At 40.1% G+C, this 21,484-nt stretch overlaps 1 protein-coding gene across 1 annotated transcript in view; it reads right to left on the bottom strand.

Moving 5' to 3' along the window:
• Window positions 1-21,484, bottom strand: part of UTRN (utrophin) — a 307,788-nt gene that overhangs the window by 255,931 nt on the left and 30,373 nt on the right. The window contains exons 3-11 of the mRNA XM_077175513.1: window positions 13,006-13,098; window positions 11,502-11,579; window positions 9,680-9,772; window positions 8,644-8,816; window positions 5,181-5,296; window positions 4,034-4,197; window positions 3,234-3,437; window positions 2,060-2,241; window positions 1,204-1,354 (exon numbers count right to left, since the gene is read on the bottom strand). Coding sequence (XP_077031628.1) covers window positions 1,204-1,354; window positions 2,060-2,241; window positions 3,234-3,437; window positions 4,034-4,197; window positions 5,181-5,296; window positions 8,644-8,816; window positions 9,680-9,772; window positions 11,502-11,579; window positions 13,006-13,098 — 1,254 coding nt within the window. The remainder of the gene's footprint in view (window positions 1-1,203; window positions 1,355-2,059; window positions 2,242-3,233; window positions 3,438-4,033; window positions 4,198-5,180; window positions 5,297-8,643; window positions 8,817-9,679; window positions 9,773-11,501; window positions 11,580-13,005; window positions 13,099-21,484) is intronic.

The raw sequence follows: 21,484 nt of genomic DNA, 5'->3' as shown, positions 1-21,484 counted from the left end.
CATTCTGTTAAAATGCTGTAAAAGATGGAGTGCTTTCAGTTGGATGCCCCATACTTGACTAGGAGAATCACATGACAACAGCAATGACTTTCCGTATGTTTGATGTTATACATAGGAGAGCTTAAGTGTTTCTACACATGGCTGCTACTGTTAATAAGCAAGCAACATAGGGCATCATTAAGAACATTCATTTTTCAAGAGTTGACAATATAACTTCAAAAGTATCAACAGTGCAATAACTGACCATAATGCTCCTAAGATAATAGTTGAAAACTGCAGAAAACATACAGCTCAGATTAGTTTAAGGCAATCTGTAGATTTAAATATTCATACAACTTCTAAAATAACAGATTCAATTGTTAAAGCCTACTAAAAATATCTCTGTAAGATCCACACACCTTTACAGTACTGTAAATGTCACTTTTTATACCAGCATATCCTAACCTACTGTATGAAACACATGCCTCAAACTCTCCAGACTTTGAAAACAAAGGACAGGAAACTACACAGACTAAAAATACTCCAGTGTTCTTGTTCTGTGAGGTATGTCCCATGCTGGGGAGAAGGTCAAACCTCAGTACTGAGCATGAAAACTAAAGCTGCACCACAACAAATATCAAAAGGACATCTTTCTCCTTCACAAAAACATTGCAAGGTAGAAAGGCTGGATTTGCACCCAAAAACTCAGAGAGAAAAAACACTTCCAAAATACTGCACACATGAGAAAGCAGTGTCTAAGCCCTCCCTTAGGATGTGATCCCTGCAAAAGCAGGGACTGGAATTGGTGACTTGGAAGGCCCTGATGATTTTGACCCCCACATTATTTTAATGTGCAGGTCTCAAGCAAGCTTTAGTAATGCCTGCCAGTAATTAAGGGCAAGTCTGCCCACAGTCCCTTTCATACTGTTCCTCACATCAACAGTTTACCAGGAGAGGCCCTATTCTCTCCACAAAGTAAGGGTAACAATTTTCCCTAAAGGTTTCATTTCCTGCATGAAGCAAATAGAACAGCTCCTGCTAGACACAGTGCTTGGGTGTTAAGTTAAAGCTTCTAATTCCTTTCTACAACATCATCCTTTTCCAAACACCAAATACAGCCATATATGCCTCTTGACAATCAAGTTTCTCAGTCAAGGAATCCACCAACATACACATATTACAAATATTTCTCTTATACATACTACATAACAGCAAAAGGTTTACCTTATGTTCTTCCAGCTGTTTTTGAAGGGACTCCAAATCTTCTGCTAGGAGCTGAGATTCCATCTTCTGAATGCGCTCCTCTGTGACCGTCAGCCAGTCAGACAGCTGCTGCAGCTGCTGCTTCTGGAGCTCCATCAGCATGTCGTGCAGGCTGCAGGGGGAAGCAGAGTTACTTCAGACACTAAGTAACTCTGCTTGTGTCTAGAGGAACTAAATTCTAGTTCATATAGGAAAGAAGCAAGGCCATACATAAAGCTGTTACCTATCACCAAATAAAATTTTCACCATTTAGCTAAGGAACACAGATAAGTATTCTTGTTTCTTTCTCAAAAAATGTTCATTAATTATGCAATTTATATCAGAGATTGTTTCTTCCAATGTGCTGCTAAAAAAGCCACTGCTGAAAGTCACAACAAACACAGTTTTGCCATTGATGTCCAGCTCTTACCTCGGTAACCCATATGTAGGGAAAAATTCTTCTAAAAGCTTTTTAATTATGTAAATACCCATAGATATCCACATCCACTATATGCTTTATTGAGAAACTTAAATGTGTTTCTCATATTGTTTCAGTAGTTTAAGCAACCACTGCATTTAAATACCATATAATTAGTCTGGCACATCTACATAACAATTCACAGAATACTTTACGTAATGACCAAAAAAAAAACCCCCCCGTCAGTTATACATTTCTTTTGTTTCACCCTAAAGTATGAAGGAGGGTTTTGTGTCACAAACTGAAATGTTAATTCTAAAAAAAGTCTTAGAAAGGGATGCAAACCAAATTCTCCAATACACAGCAAGCACCAGAGGTCAGTCCTGAACCTCTAGAAGCAGCTGTGTGTCATGAACTCACCGGGACTGCCTGTCCATGCTCTCCACCCTGAGTTCCTCCCAGCGGGAGTTCAGCAGCAGCATTTGCTCCTGGATCTCAAACTCTTCTTCAGGTGACAGATTTCCCTGGGCCACCAATTGGTTTCCAGCCTGCAGAACATTGCCCACACTGCTCTGGTGTGCAGTCAGTTCCATCATAAAACCCTGGAAATGGTACAAGCAGACACGACTGTGAGGTCCTATCAGAGTTTATGACTTGGTAAATATCCTAAAAACCTATATTGTTTGAATCAGTGCTCTAGAAGGAGCTGGCACCATCACATGAATGACCATGGCAGACCCATTCCTTTCCTTGACACAAGATTTCCCATGCAGTACAAAAATTCTGGATCCAGTAAAACAGAGAAAAAAAAGCTGACCACCTCAATGAAAGCTCTGTTGGGGAGAAGAAAGCCTTCAAGCAAAAACACCAAAAATATAAAACAGGAATTTACCTATGGCCAACAGAACATAAAACAACATCTGAAATATATTGTAGGAAAGCAATTAGAACCCTATGAGTTAGCAACATATATTTACTGTAAATCCAGAATATCTCTTCTTTTGCTTCATGGCTTTAAAACTGTAGCACAAGTTAAAAATTCCTCCTATTGATCAGCATTCAAACTCTATATTTGATTTTATATAGTAAGCTGGCATGGGAAAAAACAAAAATATCTAACATGCCAATCACCTTCTAGCAACATCAGGACATTTTTTCAGATTTAGAAAAAGTCAAACCAAAATTTGTAAAAAACAATAATTTGGAAGCATCAACACATGTTTCTGAAACAAACTATCCTAACCATCACAGGAGGACCACTGAATAAATTGACATCATTGTCAATTTCAGCATTACCCTTATTTAACAGCAAGTGGCATAAGGCTGACCAGGTTTTTTTTTAATTGCCAGCAGGGAAGTACACCTTCGTCTGAGATCAAACTGCCTTTGTATTATGCACACCTGTAAACCAGTCACCAAAGGCTGATTTAAAAAAAAAATTACATTAAGGTTTCAAAGCATGCTTCAAACTAGGTTCTTCTAAAAAGAATTTCACCTTGAATAAAGGCTAGGAAATGGAAGCGCTGCAGCTTATTTACACACACAAAAAAAAAGAAGCCAAACCACAACAGACAAATTTATAAGAGAAGCTTACTTCATGGGTGGAAAATTGTTCTTTGACTTCCTCAACATCACCAGATATTTCCTCCTGTTCCCGAAATGCATCCTCAGCTGACAGCAACCACGTAAGAACTTCTTCCAGAGCAACTTGGTAGCTATCCAAGTCCATATCCACCTCTGTCACTGTGCTGGGAGTCTCTGCTCTAGAACTGTCCTGGTCTTCTTCAAGTGCCACAGTCTAGGCAGCCAAGAGAAAAGAGATGTCTTAGAAGTGCACAGAAGATGCCCTCCCAAATGGTATCAAAAACAGAACAACTAAGATCTCTTTCAAGCTTTCATAAAATGTTAAAAAAAATTGTTGGATAAATTTTAATGAGAAAGGCATAAGTCACTATATCAAAATTCAAGTTCATTAGTAAAGAACCTGAATAGAAAATACAACTTTAATCTTGCTCTGTCAACAGTGAATCTCAAAACCAACCAAAACCTCATCACTACCACTAACCACCACAAATTCCATGGAAAATTCAGTTAAAGACTGTGGACTACCCTCTTTAGCTGATCAAGATGTATGAAACAGAGGAGAAGAAAAAAAAAAAGGCAGCATAATACAAATGGAATTTTATATCTCAATACACAAGATTTTTGTACATGTTTCAGAAAAGAAAAAGGAAGGAAAGCAGAAAGACTGAAGTTAATGTTGCTATGATTTTTTGTATTTTCCCAGTAGTGTTGCCCAGGACAGAAGGTATAATCCAGAGAAACTGACAATCATGAAGATGAGCTAAAATGACAGCTCCAAAAAATAAAGGCTGGCTTTGATGAGAAACACACCTGCTGCACGCTGAATTCTCCATCCTCACATTCCTGCTTGTATCTCCTTGGAAGGGTTTCCACCTCCCGAATGTCTTCCATTGTAACTTGCTTAGGAAGGACCTCAAACAAAGAAGTCAAATACATAATAATGGACTTTTTGTCTGGAAGCTGTACAGCAACATCTGCATCAAAAAGATAAAACATGGGGAAAATTTTTTAAATCATTACATAGAACACAGGTAACAATTCACATATCGTCCTGTCAAACAGCCTTTCATAAACTTTTAACTTAGAGTCCAGTTGGGATACACATTGAAAGTACCATGAAGGAGGAAAAAAAAAAGAAAAAAATAAATTTTCTACATTTGGAAGTGAATCCACATTAAAGTTTTGATCTTTTTGAAGTAAGAACCTAGACATGAAGTTGCTAAGGAATAAAATCCATTTGGGGAAAATTATTCTGAAGCATCTCCCAAGCAGAAATGTATCAAGGACAGTATCCTACATAAACAAACATTTCCACTTAGGCTCTATCCCCCTTCCCATTGCCAGTCAGGTGATTTTCTCATTTTCCACACTGGAAAGAGTTTCACTGAGCCAGGTTCACTTCTCTTGGGTTATGAACAGTACCCATTCAGTGAATTTTTTTTTTTTTTCATAAGAAGGTGGTGCTTGTCTCACAGAATGAACCTTTAGAGGCTCACTTAAAGCAGAGCAACAGGTCAGTATTTTTAAAAGGAGCCATAAAGGTTTCCTGGTAGGCATTCCTAGGCAGCTACTGCTACTCAGTGTGTGTGTAAAGAACAACAAATTCTGAGCTCTTAAACTGCCCCATTCTACTGCACCTGAAAAGAACACACCCTTGCAGCACAGCTCCTACCTAAAAGGAAACAAAGTCAGCATACCAACTTCACCTTCCTTACACAGTCCCTGAATGGAAAGTCAACCCAAACCTTAATATTCAAAACACCAAAGCCTACACATGTACATCTGTACTCTTACCCTAACAAATGGCATTTGCTTAAATCCAAATTTTAAAGTTTGAAATTAAATAGCACTGCACAAAGCTGATAGAATTGTTATTCATACTTAGTGTCAATAGAAGAAATTTCTTTTACGAGAGCTCAAAAAAAGCTTCTAGTCAAGTAAAATAACTGTATCCCACCTTCAGGATCCAATAGTTTCTCTATTCCTAAATGGTTCTTGGCTATGTTGAAAGCATTTTCCAGTCTCTCAACTGGAGACATCTTTGTAACTTTATCCCAGCTGAACAGCTCAGGTCTAAAAGTGAAAGCAAAACAAGAATGAAAGCAAATTTATACATAAGAAAAGCCCATACCATGCAGAATATCAAGTTAGGCATATGATAATAGCTACCCAAATAATATGTTCATACACATATATACCAAATACCAACATAAGTGCATGTACACAAATGCAAAACAAAAAGCACAATTCTCACTTATTAGTGACAATCTCATGACCACAAATTAATTGACTGCATGCTCACAGCAACATCCACTTTCCATTCCACGTCCTAAACAAAGTCATTGACTAAACATGAGATCAAATACCACTAGCAAGAACACATAAGCTTTGTTTAAAATGTATGCCAGAATCAGTTTTCCTCAGCTGTTTCTTTTACAGCACTACTATTACTACACATTTTCTGCATCAAGCACTGCTGGGTAATCAAGAGTCACTCTGTTCCTGGAAAACCTCATTCCAAAATTGTGATGTGGCTCAGTGACCACCCCAGGCCATCACAGCCAGGAGAAACAGCAGTCTCCACCCCACTTGCTCACTCTTCCCCATGGTCTTGTTCCCCTCATAACAAACAACAAACAACAGCCTACAAGAAAACACCCCACCACAAGTGCTCATGAGGCCCAGTGCAAACCAGGCCAAGGAGCTGGTCAATTTGCAGTGTCAGCAGCCTTCATCTAAGATCAGTTTTAACCCAAGGGCATCTCCAGTCCAGCTGTGCACCCAAAACACGCTGGTGGGTCTCAAGGGGAAAGAGCAGAGCACACAACAGGAAGCAGAGGGAGCAAACAGGGCCCATTCCTAGCAGTGCCTACACCCGTGGGGCATGGTCAGCCAAGTGCTGCAGCAGCACAGCTGCAGAGCCATTTAAACACCTTCTATTCTCCTGCAACTGTGGCTTCTCATCAAGACACTGCTATCGATTCTGTACTTTATAACTTGGGGAGGAAGAGATGGGCTTGTCTTTAATTCTTTTACTATTTGATTCAGTTGTAAATTGACTTAGAGTATGCTTTATCATCTGTCAAGTCATTACATTTGTGAAACAGAAGGTCCCTAAGCCAACAGAGCCTAAAAAGCAAAAAGCCAGAAGAAAGCAGGGTGAACAGGAACAAAGATATGCATAGAAACTCATGGAATACTGTACATCTATGCAAAAGCAGCAAGGAGAACCACAGATTCATGTAAATCTTTAGTAGATACTGACTTTGAAAACAAAATAATAGATCACAACTAGGTACTTACCTAAGAGTAAGAAAATCAAACCAAAAAGCAGAATTCAATTCAAAGAGGATCTAAGCTAATATTAGTAAATGAAAGACAGCAGTAAACGGCTAATAAAATTATATGAGGTAATAAGTTACTTACATGCTGTAAGTGTTACAAAGTTATTAGATATTGTAGCCAAGAGGTAGTACAACTAACAATTGCTGATAGATACATAATGGGAAAAGATATTAAATATCTAATTGGAACCCAAGATTCTCCTCTTTTAAGTGTCATATTAAACTAAAATATAAAAGCAATATTGAAAAATGCCCCTTAGGTAGGGAAGCACTACTGTCTGGGTAAGTTAAATAGCTTTATTGTCCTACGGCTTCTGCAACCTGCCCCAGTCTCCTTGTTCCTTGCAAGTGCTTTTAAAGTCTCTCCTTCAAAGCTGAAAAGAGAAACCCAGCTCAAGATTTCTTAAAAGTATGGGGGAAATGGTGCTTCTCTGACTAAAGGACTTGTGCCCAGGGACAACAAAGCTGAATTCTGACATGCCAGCAGCTGTCAAGCTCCAAGAAATATGGAATAAAAGGCTTAGACCCAGATTTTAGGAAATCACAGGAAAGCACAGTTACTGAGTCAAAAGCTTTCAGCTGAGGCTTTTGCTGCTTAACAAGTGCTCTGAAAAGGGCAGACACTTCAGATCCTGCAAAGCCTAAGCACATAGTTAAAACAAAAGGACAACAAACAGCCTAAAACTAATTTTTCTGCTTCTCTCAAGTCACCTAGGTTTCATTTGTGTCTAAAGCTGGCACACTCTCCATCATAAAGCTTCACACATTTAGCAGCAGAGCAAGGCCACTACAGGCAGTTGTGCTGGTAGGAAAACTTCACTGTGACTGCTCACACAATCCAGGGGAGGGACTTCGTAATACTTGCGATAAATTCCAGTGAGAGGTTTGGCAGTATTGCTCTGTCCTTGCACAGCAGTCCTGCCAAACTTGCAGAAGCCCTCAGAGTGGTGCTGGCCCTCCTTAGATAGCCATGAAGGCTGAACATAAGCCAGCCCTGGTCCACAAGACACAGAGGTATGTCAGGGCAGACCTGTCCCGAAGCCAGCGAGCCTGTGACAGAGCCTACTGCAGTTACCACAGGCCAAATGGGCACTTTAGAGCAGGCTCAAAGTGAGTGGATGTTCTGCAAACACTTGGCATCTGCTGGGTGTAAATCTGAGTGTTTGTAAAGCATTTGCTGTGTCAAATACCTGGTGACCAGGAGGTCTGGTTAAATTCTAGAAATTATTATACGATTTCCACATTAAAATGGTTATTTATGGGTTAGAACAGTCAGACCTTGCAAAGCAATGAGCTGACTTCATTTAAGAGACACTGGATTAGAATGGATTGCCCAGTAGATCTCAAAGAGATTTTTAAAAAGGAAGTAAAAAAGTATGTAACTTTAATAGAATCTGTAATGATGATTTATTTAAACTTCTGAAGATTCTTGCAAAAATCAGAAAGAAGACAAAAGATCTGTGCAAAGAAACTTTAACTCTATTCCTTATAAAGTATAATGAACAAAGTAAAGAATATTCTACAGATACCTAAAGAGTTTGATGTTCTGCCCCACAGTTCTCCTGAAAGAACTGCATACATCATCTTTCAAGCACATTAAATTAAAAAACACCAGAAAAACTACAAAGCATCTCATTTCTTCATTTTGAAGTTCTGTATCTTCTTTTTGAAATTAGTACGGCAATCTCCAAGGGAAGAAACGTTTCTTTTTCCAAAGGAGGGCAGGTAGGAGATAAATTCAGGTGAAGAAGATGGTCAACTCCTCCTTCCACCTCAGAGACCCTTTCAATATACTCACTTTAAAATGCATACCAAGTGGGATGTAAACCCACTCCAATTAGCAAATGTTTGTGCATGTGCAGGAACTCTGTTACACTCCTGCCTTGGCTACAGCCTTTGCAATATGCTGGCAATGTCCCACCACTGCTATTGTTACCGCAAAAAAAGACAAGCAAACAAGAATCCTGGAAAATGCATCACGGAAATAGGCCAGAAGCTGTCAAATGTTCAAGCACAAAGACACAGAAAAAAACCTATTTACTTCACTAGGTCAAAGACAAGCTGTTTGCCACTTACTTATGTCTGTGAATCACAGCATTAAAGGCGAGTCCATCAGCCCAGCTCGTGGTGAAGTTCAAAACATTGACCTGACTGTAAGGTCTGGTGGACTGGCGAACCCAGCTCAGCAGTATCTTCTCACTGTTGGTCTGCTGCAAATCTGACATGATGTTCTTCATTACATCCTTCACCTGCAAGACAGCAACAACTACACCTTACAAACATATGCCCCACTTTTTCTCCTTGCAAAACCAAACTACTGCACAAATCATCGAAAGGGTTTCCCCATGAAAAGCTATGAATCAAACTCCAATTCCTCACGTGAAATTTGGGACTAGCAGTCTTCAGGCCATCTTTGCCCTCTACTGCTTACAAATGCCGGTGATGCTTTGTGTAATAATGGCACATTACTCGTACGTTATGATCCTCTCATTCTCCTTGGTGCTGTCTGTTCTAAGCATAGGGAATAATACTCCTCACTGCCTTGTGCTGTGGTTCCACCAGTAAACAAACTCCAAAAATACAGCTTGTATAAGTTTTCTGCAAGAAGAGGATATCTGCTCATCCTGCAAAAATAGTTTGTTATTTGGGTGCTAGTTATACACATCTACCAAAGTCCCTCCAAATTAATTCAATGATCTTCCCAGATACTTAGATAAACCAGGAACAATTCAACTTATAAGACTAACAAACCTACAAAGCAGCTGTAAGATGCAAGACAAACACAGCTACCTAAACAGTAAACACTACCTGCCTCAAGCCCTTGAGGATGGAATAGAAATACAATGCTTCAGCCTGAAAAGCCTCTCTGCAATTCACACCAGCAGGAAGTAAACTGAGCAGCTGAGCACAACTGGGCACATACGAGAATACAGATGATGGGAGGCAGCCAATAGACTTCAAGTAGAAACCAAATACTGGCCTGCCTTTATTTACCAGCCCAAAATAGAAGCAGTATTTTCTGCCCCCAAAAGCCTGGGAAGGTTTGAGAAACTCACAGCAGAACAATGTACGTGATTCCTGGAAAGGAAGAGATCTCACAGTAGCCTCTCACCTGCCAGTGCAAGATAATGCTCCACAGCAGCCCCAGCGTCAGCTTGTGATTCCCATCAACAATGTCAGTTCCTCCAATATTCACCAACTCCACCTGGAGAGGTTGAATCAACTCTCTATTAAACACTTATCACAGCTCCAAGTAACAACCCCACCCCACATCCTTGGCTGCCCTGCCAAGTATTACCAAGTGCTCTGAAATAAAAAGTAGTTGAAGAGAAAAGCAGAGTTGACAGAAAATTGTTCATCTGAATTTGTCATGACAACTCCTTAAATAAACTTAACATTAACTGCTTAAACTGCATGACAAAAGATGGCACCAAAGAAGATTTTCCAGAGAAAAAGTTTTATTCTCTTCTCTATATGTACAGGTGCATACTCTCAGTCAAAACTGAAAAACAGAAATTCAAGCATAAAGAACCTGAAAGGAAAATAAAAGTTAAGCATGTTTTGTCCTCAGTTATTTTTATATTTTAATTTGATTTACAAATCAAACAAGTTGACTTTCCTTACTTGGAACCATTCTGCTTAAAAGATGAGGTGAACAGGATTACTTGATCATCTACACTCTAGGTTTGTCCAATCCTTGCAACATATATTTAAACACTTTTATAAATTATTTCACAAGTTATGAATATTGCAGAGCCCACAAACTCTCAAACAACAGAACGCAACTGCTTCTCAGTGGATGCCTTTTCCCTCCATCATAACACACAACACACTTTTTAATGAAGCAAAGCAGTAGGCATAAATCAACTACATGACCCTAACAACCTTCAGCTAACTAAGACCATCTGTTTACTTCCAAAAACCCAGATGCTGTCAGCCTCAGGAAAAAATAATTATTGCAATTCAGTATTGTTTCATTTATTGTCATAATAAAATAAATCAATTTCAAGCTGAAAAACTCATTATTTAGCCTTTAAAAAGTTAATCAATATTTACAGTACCTCAAAGAACAAAAAGAACCCACTGCCAGCTTTGTCTGCTTCCAAGAAATATGACACTAGTCCACCAACACAGAGGGGAAATTGCAGTATAATACAGCATGTTGTATCACTATTCAATAAGCAGTTTATATAAATATGCCCATGCTTTCTTGTATTTGATGTATTTTATTTCCAAAATGATCTTATTACGTTATTTTAGTGACCTGACATTCACAAATAGAAATTCTAAGTATAGGCAGCACACTTATCAGGAATTGTTCGTCAAAAAAGGAAGAAAAACTAAAACCACTTTACTATAGCACTACTGTCTTCCAGGCATTAAAAACAAATATTAAGCTAAATAATTATTACTTTTATTTTTCTTAAAGTATGATTTGATTTAGTTTGCTTGTTTGCTATTCTGACCAGTCACCAAAGCTGCAAATTAGAAACACTATACGTTTGACACAGAGATGACAGAAGTCAATGAAAAGACCCTCCTGGAAATGGAGAGCAGGATAGAGCCACAAAACCTGCCATCCCCTCACAGATTCGTGCACAAATTATACAGCATTATTTGAAATTATTTTTTTGTCCTTCGGTTTGCTTGAAGCAAAGCTTCAAGGCACCTTTTTCTTAGGAGCTGCACACATCTCAACAAACCACAGTTTTGTGATTAGTAGTTTAATAACATTATTAAGTTTGCATTTTAAGATCTCACAAAATTGCTGGACAGTGAAATTCTACATCATATAAGAAACTATGAACAGTTTACCCATCTCAATGAGGTCTCATTTTAGATACAAAAAACCTTTACTCCCTGCATTCTGAACTCATTTACATACAACAATAAACTAAAGAATCTCTCAAAAAGCTGTGGAAAAACATGCTCACATTGTTCTGATGCAAGACTTGCAGTACTCGGTTGACGTTATTTAAGGCATGTACTCGGGTGGAACCTCGTTCTTTAGGCTGAAAATAAAAAGTTACAATCTGTTCAACATCAGAATTAATGGACATATCAAACAAGATTAGAGAAATAAATCTCCAAATTTTCACTTCTTTCTTTTAGTAGTATTAAGAAAACCCAAACAAGATCATCCACAACAATTTCAGAATGAAAACTGGTCAGAACAATATTCCCTAACCAAAGGCACAGGACAGGCCTTGGATTCAAAATGTGTTTCAGCTCATCTTCCGTAAGGCCAAAATTTTTATTCCCAGCATCTACAGAATTATAAACCAGCAATGCAAAGGCAAAGGAAGAGTTCCTGGAGAAAATCTGAGGCTTTTGAACATTTGCCAAAGTACTTGAAATTTTCTGGCTCCCATGAGAGAACAAGCAGCAATTTGTTTTTCTGGCACCAAAAGCCTGCTAAATCTTTGCATACTGGGAAGAAGTCATGCTTCCTGACTTTCCCTTCCCTTTAATATCAGGGGGAATAAAAAAAAAAAACAAAAAAAAACCTCCACAACCAAAAAAAAAAAATCCCACCAATAAAAACAAACCTTCAACTCGACAATTCCTGCCACTCCATTTTGTTTTAATCACCATAATTCCTATGGCAGAAAGCGATCATACTACAAGAGCATGGAACTGAACTTGGAACACAGTAATCAACTTAGAAACAAAAAACTCATGTTGTTTTCATCATAGTTCAAATCAACCACAAATTATTAAAAGTAGTAGTAAAACACATCTGCTCAAAAAATAAAGTAAGCTCACAATGTGAAATTTTGTCTGACTGAAGGTTCCTCATAAGGGCCATAAACAAATTTGAGACAGTATAAATAGTGAAATCAAGAATAAGTAATGGCACAGGTTTCACTATATTTTATGCATCTTTCTGAAGAGCCATTAATGTTAGCAGGGGAATAGTTTTCAGCCACATCCACTTTCCCAAACACATTTTGAGCAGTTTTCAGCCTTTTCCTGTCTCTAGACAGTACAATTTTTCAATGGAGGTACAGATTTTTACCTACTAGCTGTTGTCTTTTTACTTTCTTTTTGTTCTTTAAGGGATCTTTCACGGGCTTACTAGAAGCCCACAGGGATCCAGCTGAACACAGGTCAATCTGATCATCCAGAAACAGACCTTTAAAAGATCTCTACTAAAAACATACACTATGTGAACACCACCACTGATTTTACATGCTTTGCTAGACAGTATGTAAACCCTCAAGCGAGGGTCAGGCAGGTCAGCCTGACCCTGTATCTCATGAGTGGAGTTCATGGGAATTCCACTGGAACTGTAGAGAACAAGTACACATTACAAGCAAATTAAGGTTTTATATAAATTAAAATTAAAAAAAAGCACATGCCTCGGTTTGTGTTTTGTTTATTCATCGGTCTGGGTTTTTTTAATAAATGGAAATATGACTCAGATGTTTCTCTTACCAGAGGTTTCCCTGTCAGACCCTCCAAAAGGTCCAAAAGCTTCCTTCCATCTTTGAGATCTGTGAACATGTCCTTCACTGGGGCCTTCCCACTCTGCAGAAGAAAAAAAAGAGTAGTAAAAACAATATTTAAGCAGAACTTCCCTGAAAATAGATACTTTTTCCTTTGCATCTTTTAATTAATTCTTAATTGGCACTAAAAGTAGTAAACACAAGCTAGGGGACTGCTACAATGATCAAGAAGGAACTCTTCCCTTTTTAAGTGTTATTTTCTTTCCTCCCTATCACTGTGGTTCTGTGCATCAGCAGCCTTATAATAAGGAACCAAATCAGTGCATCCTGGCTCAGATTAGGGTGGATGCATGAACATGCAAAGATGGCAAAGAAAGAAAACTTGGCAAGTTTGAGGAGTCATTTGAGAAGGAATGCTTTTTTTTGGCTACATCTAAAGGAAGAAGAAACAGAGGCTGTTCAGAAACCTATTGGGACAAGTTCTGTCAGATTTTAAAAAAGGACAAAAAAAATTACTTGGAATTGAGCCCTGTGTAAGGAGCCACTGTTCTACAAAGACCAGTAGATCAAAAGGTATGATATTTATTGAAACAAATTAATCACTTTCTCTACCATGGAAAAGAATCATAATGCGAAACCCAGAGGTACTCTAAACTTATAAATTTCTAATTTTTACTTTCTTTGGGAGTGGAGGGACTCTGTACAAAAATCATGGCAGATCAGAGTGGAATCATGTTAACCTTTTCCATGCTTCCTTTTTATATTATCTCTTCTTGGACCATAAGGAAGTTACCGTGGGACAGTTCTACAGGGCAGGGGGAGAAGACACAGCCACCAACACCCAAGTGCATTTGCTTAGTAATATTCACCTGCTGGCTGCCAAGAAATCAATTAAACTACTGCTTTCAGTGTCCCTTCCAAGTGCCAATTTGAGGAGAAGAAAAATATTTTCTAAGTACCACAAAAAGCTCCAATATTGCTCTTTCCTGTCACCTTGACTTTTTAACATTGCTCTTCAGAAAGAAGGCTGTCAAAGACCCACCTTACATGACATAAATTAGCTGGCATAGATCTCTCCTGTCTTCACTTATCTCCTCCTGCCCTACAGCTGCTGGTAATTGCCAAATACTGGCTAACAAATCAGGAAAAAAAGAGAACTGAACAGCTCAGTGAACCCCGTTTTTGGTAAATATCTGGTTTTCTCCAAAATTCATATGGGTTTTTCTTAGGTGCCCCATTTAGTTCGATTTGATACTACAAAAACTACCAACACAAAAAAAAAAGTCAAAGTTGAACAGCTGCAAAGAAATATTTTAGCTTCCTGTACAAAAACATTACTAAATGTAACAATTTCAACCAGCTAAACAGTGGTAACTATGATCTTCTCAGAGCACGTACTTTTCATTCAGATGCTTCACAGCAGCATAGCTACTCAACCAAATTTTTAAAACATGCTGGAGCCTACAACAGGACAACTGGCTGGAGAGATGAGGACACCAATGGCTGCTGTCTACCTGGACTTCAGCAAATCTTTTGACACTGTCTCCCATCATATCCACATAGGCAAACCCAGGTGTGTGAACTGGACAGGTGAAAGGTGATTGAGAACTGGCTGAATGGCAAATCCCAGAGGGTCCCAATGATTGGCACAGGGTCTAGTTGGAGGCCTGTCACTTGTGGGGTCCCTAAGGTTCAATAGTGGGCCCAGTGTTGTTTAACTTGTCCATCCATGCCTTGGATGGAGGGACAGATTCCTCCTTAGCATAGATGACACAAATTCCTCCTTAGTTCATAGATGACACAAAGCTGGAGGAGTGGCCAATACCCCAGAGGGCTGTGCAGCTACTCAGAGGGACCTTGACAGGTCAGAGAGATGAGCAGAGGGGAACTGTGTGGAATTCAACAAAGGCAAGTGCAGGGTCCTGAACCTAGGGAGGAATAATCTCATGCACTGGTACAGGCTTGGGCTGATCTGCTGGGAAGCAGCTCTGTGGAGAAGGACCTGGGAGTCCTGGTGGACAACAAGCTGTCCACAAACCAGCAGTGTGCCCATGTGGCTAAGGAGGCCAATGGTATCCCAGGGACATTGGGAAGAACACTGCCAGTAGGTCAAGGGAGGTAATCCTGTCTCTCTTCTAGTCCCTAGTGAGGCCACATGTCACTAGGTGTGTGTGTGTGACTCATGCATGCTGTGTCCAGTTCTGGGCTCCTCAATACCAGAGCTATGTGGAACTCCTGGAGTAGCTCCAGCAAAGGGCAACAAAGTTCATCAAGGGACTGGAGCATCTCTTACACTTGAAAGTCTCAGGGAACTGCACCTGTTCAGCCTCAAGAAGAGACAACTGAGACATGATCAGTGTCTGTAGGTACCTGAAGGGAATGTTCCAAGAAGATGGAGCCAAGCTCTTCTCAGTAGAGCAACAGCACAAGAGGCAACAGGCAGAAACTGACAGAAGTTTCACCTGAACATAAGGAATACCTTCCCTGTCCAGGTGACTGCACAACAGAACAGATTACCCAGAGAGGTTGTGGAATTTCCCTCACTGGAGATGTTCAAAAAAACATCTGGATGCAATCCTGAGTAACACGCTCTAGGGCTCCCTGCTCGAGCATGGTGTAATAGAGGAGGAAATCAGCCACAGAGCAATCAACCCAGTTAAATTTAGTTTACATTTGGTTTGCATCACCACACTGAAGACAGTAAAAATAGGTTGCTAAGGGCACAAGGAAATTGTTCATATGACCAGACAAGCAAGCAGTAGGAGCTAACAGAGGTCTCTGGATGCAGTAATAGTCAAACACTCATTGTGAAAGCACAAAACTAACAAAAAAAAAAAACCAAGCTTCTTAGTCATTGAAGTGTGGGCCTCTCCAGAGCAGGGTAGAGGGGAATAATCACTTACACTGACCTGCTAGCCACACTTCTTTTTATGAAGCCCAGGGTATGGTTGGCTTTCTGAGCTGAAGCACACATTGCTGTCTCATGTCCAGTTTTTTACCCCTAAGTCCTTCTCCACAGGGCTGCTCCTAATCTATTAATCTCCCAGTCTGTACAGATACTGGGGAAGGCCATGATGCAGGTGCAGGCCAGGACCATATACCTGGCCTCAACAAACTTTACAAGATTCATATGGGCCCACTTCGCTAGGCTGAAGTCTTTCTGGGTGACCTCCATTCCCACTTGCACATCAACTGCACTTGCTCAGTGTGGTGTCATCTGCAAACTTCCTGAGGGCATACTCAAATCCACTGCACATCATTGGTGATATCGAACCCTTCAGATCACATTATGAACCCCTGAGGGACAGCACTTATTTCTGATCTCCATTTGGACATTGAGTAGTTGACTGCAAACCTTTGGATGCAGCTGCCTAGGCAATTCTTCATTTATTTAACAGTCCATTCATCAAACCCCTATCTCTCCAATTAAATGACAAATGATGTTGTGGGAGACACCATCAAAGGCCCTACAGAAGGAAAGCCTTTATAATTATACAATTAATTATAATTATATATAATTAGAACAGCACACACATATGTAACACCAAAACTGAGAATGTTACAGCCATATATCCTCAATGAATTTGTTGCCTTAGGTACAGAAGTTAAAAAGGATTTGGAACGACTGAAAAAGCAGAAAGATACCTCATCTAATACAGTGCAACAAGAGTTTTAAGAGGATACAGCCTTCTTTCTTTGCTTCCATCCCCTCACTTCACATGCATGAAAATAAGCTGAATGACTTCCTGCTTTCAGTCGTTCATTTCAACAGGTCATAGTATGTTCCAGCCCTATACAATGCTCCCTGCTGTGATGGTGGAAATAATTTAATCTGCTTTCTCAGGAGAATGACTTTTCCATTTTGATGGCCAGCAGAGCACCATGTTTTGCTGTCAGTTCAAGGAGTCAACAGAAGAGTATTAAATTATTTTTGCACACTATGCTACTCATTCCTTGTTTGTTCAAGTACCCACTATCCTCAAAAATGGACAATGCAATACACAAAGCCTCTGTATTTAGTCAAGTCTAGTAAATGCTCTCTGAGGGAAAGAAGTCAGCTCACAGGATGTATTTTCCCACATGCAAGGTGACTCAAGTTTGCTAAGAAAGGGTTGCAACACCCACCCCACCAAGCCTATCACCACCTCCACAGAAGCACACCCACCAGGAAAGCTGGAAACCTGCTTCTTCAGCTTCCCACACCCACCTGAATCCCATGCACACACCTGGTGGCAGCTGCCACCCAGGCAGCCTCAGCTGTCCCATCAATGCATAAAGCCAGCCCTAACAGTCAGCTGATGTCCCAATGGAGCAGAGACTGCACAGGCACTGCATCCTGCTCTGTTCACACTGCCTCCTCCCAGTCATGCATTTTCCTCATACCTGAATGCACATTTCCATGCAGGATCTGCTATGTGAGCCATAAAATCTGCAGTCAGAAACATCACTGCTTTGTCTTCCAGTGCAGCTGGATACTGGATGGCTTTCTTGGGATGCATTTCAATAGCAACCCACTGTGCTTCAGGAAGTCTTCTACTTTCTTTATGCAAACAGAACAACTACAGATCCCAGCTTCTGACAGCCACATGACTCATGAAGTTTATTAAGCATAGAAGGGTGCAGGAAAATAATTTCTTTAAATGGCAGCCCCAAGTGATAGTCCCATGCCTTTATTTCCCAAGAGATGACAAGTTAAAACTCTGGGGCAAAGCTGACCAAGCAGCCACGCATGCCCTCTTGTGCCAGGTACGAGCCAGCCCTGAGCCAGGCCAGGCTGCTGCCATCACCCTCTCTTCGTGATAAAACCCACACAGAGCCCCATCACCTCACAAGCAATGCCCACCACCAAGCCTACTGGGGCAGGCTGCTGTGGCAGTGCAAGGGCAATCTGGGAGCTGCACTACATGGCCCCTAAGGCTGGACCTGTACTTCTACTACTCCAGGGGCCATGAGCACACTTAAAGCCTGGCTCTAACCCAGCAGTCTGACCACCATCAGGGCACCTGCTCCATGCAGACTGCACTGGGGTGAAGCAGGCAGCCCTGAGACCAGCTGGGGCAGGCTGGTGGGCTGCTGCAAAGAGCCTGGGCTCTGGGGGAGGACAAAAGGTAAGGCACAGGGCTCTGCAGCTTACTTCCTTCACCATACCTACCCACATCCATACTGCCCACTCCTAACTCCCAAAAAATAATCTGGCCTTCTGAAAAATGAAGTCTGTAGCTACAGATACACACACAAATAAATACACAATCTGCAGTATTCAAAAAGCGCATGCATTTCTCTCTCTGTAGATTCTTGTCTGGCTTACAGTATACTAAGGCAATCTAAATTTCTCTTCTTCAGAACTAACATTTTACTCACTTTCTAAATACTTAAAGACTACACAAGTACAAAGTAGTTCAGCCCCTGCCAGCGTCCTGTAAGGAGAAGCAGTCCATCACTGAGCATAATGGATGGAGAAATTTAAGTATTTGTCTTAGAAGAAAGAGTGACATTGACAAACCATACCGAGCCCTTCACAAGGGCAAATGGCTAGTCACAGTCGTGTTGGTAAGTACTTAAAGAGCAGCTTACATTGTGCTGAGCACTGTACAAATACCAGGCAGCTAATAGGTCCTTTCTCAAAGACAAAATAGAGTCCAGTTTACACTACAAAGACAGCATAAAGGACAGGCAGGGACACACTTCGTACCAGAAGATCTGTGCCGGTTTGGGGTGTAAAGCATTCACATCCCACTCACTGAACACTTATCATTTAACAGAAGGTAGTTTTTCTCAGCTTTGCTTATGTTTGCCGCAAGAGCAGAAAAAACAAACCAAAAAAATCCTGGCAGAAATCTCTTTCCCTCAGCCTGCTCAAGAAGGCTTTGCCAGCATCGCTGTACACAGTTACTGTAACAGACACAAGGGCTTGATAAAACAGACAAAAGAACATAATTAACAGACTCAGAAAGAAGCAGTGTTGGTTCCCCAGTGCTTTAAATTAGCACTGATAGCAGGAAAGGAGTTGATTCACCTAACAGGGCTGGTGTAAGGGAAAGAGGAAGAGGAAAAAGGAAAGGGAAAGGGAGGCAGAGCAAGAGAAAGGAAAGTTAAAGGAAAAAAGCTAGAGACTGTACATAAGCTGAGGGCTAGGCTTGCTTGTGTTCTCATGAACTTTGCATGGTGACAACATTTGTTATGCACCACTAGGCACATACACAAGGATCAGAACCAGATCCAATCCATCACATTACATTTATTCCAACAAACATTTTCGTGCCAGCCTTTGTGTGAACACAAGTAACAGAGACAAAGAGACAAAGAACTTTTGCTAGTTATCCACAGCAGAAACAACTTTTTCTGTTGATTTACCTCACAAGGAAGCAGCAGTTTATTAATGATCTCTGAGCTGGAGACCAGCTGGCTACCATACGTACACAAGACCAGGCATCTCAGGCATCAGTTTTACACTTTCCAGCAAGACACCGGCACTATTTGGGAAGGAGATACCACACACAGTGTTCTCCTCACACCAGCTGCCCTCATATGCCCCTTTGGCCATCTTTCAAGTCCCTCTACCTGGATCAGGTTTAAGAGGGTGACTCACACTTCCTTGTGTGCATCTAGAATTACTCACAACGAAGGCCAGCCAACATGACTGTGCAGTAATCATTCCTCCTCTTTGCCAGAAAGCATTCCCAAGAAGTGGAAGAAGATATAAACAAAATCCAGATCAGATTTTTTTAAGTCATCCAATGCTGCTGACAGTCGAAAGCCCAGCCATCAACACTTACAGTTTGTTCTACTAAAGCCACCACAGCTACAAGGCAGTGATCATTCTTGAGTATGTTCTACAGCAGAACATTCTTCATTGTCCCTTTATTACCAGTGAGGAAGGGTATCAAACTGAGTCTAGTTAGAGAAAAAACTGGAGTCGCAAATTCTCAGTAGGACAAAACCTCCTTTTTTTCAAACACCAGCTATTATTTATCATTTTATCATGACTACTTAAGTTCTTTATTCTTGAACATGAAATTACATGGAAAGGCAATCATTAAAGAAGGTTAAATGTTTACCTAGTTGCTTAACTAGAAACATGAAATTCTCATTTCAATTATCTGTAGCAGACAATTTACCTGTGCTTTAAATCAATAATTATTGATTTAAATAATTACGTTATTTAAATTATTAAACCTAACTTTTTCAATTAATAAATGCCAAAGAGATTGGAGAATAAGAGATAAGCCACCTCTATTTCACATCCTCCTCAGTGATACTGATTCAGACCTTGTAGCCACAACATTAAAACCAGGATGAAAGGTCCTCTCAGTTTCACAGTTAATGCATACTGGCTGTCACCAGGAAAGTAACACATTTCATAAAATCATACAAATGACCTTCACCACTAAGGGAATGCAGCAGACAAGTTCCAGCTGCTCAGAGCAGGGCTGGGAAAAGCCCTGGTTGCCATTTACATTATCTGCCACTTCAGGAACACCAAGAAAGCAGTACATACTGATTTTCAATCAGATTCTTTTATCTTCAAATGTCACTTTTATGAAGTTAAGAGTTGTTTTAATTAATTCTTTTTAATCAATATATGACAATTTTTAACATCTAATGTGCTCAATACATAGATCAAAGCAGTAGTAGAACTGTAAAGACCAATTTCCTTTGAGAAGGGGCAAGTATTGGAGAGGTTGGGCTCTTAAATGATAGCATGAACCATTCATAATGTTCAAGTACATTCCCAGGGAACTCATGGTAACCAGTTTAAACTCAAACAACACAGGAGCAAGAACTACACTTTATCATGACCAAGACCAAGTAAAAAACATGTCAAATGCTGCTACATTATAAGGCCAGCACATGGGAACTCAATGTGGGAAACAAATCAGAAAGCAAAAAGGTCATTGCATAAAGTAAACAACTGTGTCAACAAATAATCTCACCAGTTTCTAATTTAAGACCATAGACAATGTTTACAGAAGTATTTTTATGAAAATGTGGTACTTTTTTCCATTCTCCTTCCACTAACATGCAGGAGTTACAGGACATCATACACAGATAGTAGCTATACTGTGACAGATATATTTTCACTGGGTATACTGTACTCCATGCTGAATATTGCCAAGGAGTTGTGGCATCTCAACACGACACTAGTACCAAAACGATGATTTCAAATACCAAGTAAAGCAAATAAATAAAAAGTTATTATCATAAGAAGACACCTTATAGAGCAAATTATTTTTAACTATTGGTGCTCAAAAATAAAATAGTTACAAGCAACTGAACAGCTATTTAAAACCCCAGACTAACAGGGGGTGGCAGGCGAAACTAAGACTCATCACTGAGATATGCTGGAAATTTTGATTCTACTAGATGACAGACATGAGTTTAAGAAGCAGCAAAGCTGAACAGCTAAAGATAGTTCAATTCACCTAACACCTAAAATACTCGACTGACAACATGACCGAAGGAGGGAA

Source organism: Agelaius phoeniceus, chromosome 3 (genome assembly GCF_051311805.1).
Source record: "Agelaius phoeniceus isolate bAgePho1 chromosome 3, bAgePho1.hap1, whole genome shotgun sequence".
In the NCBI taxonomy this organism is placed as follows: Eukaryota; Metazoa; Chordata; class Aves; order Passeriformes; family Icteridae; genus Agelaius; species Agelaius phoeniceus.
This window is presented reverse-complemented; position numbering and strand designations above follow the sequence as displayed.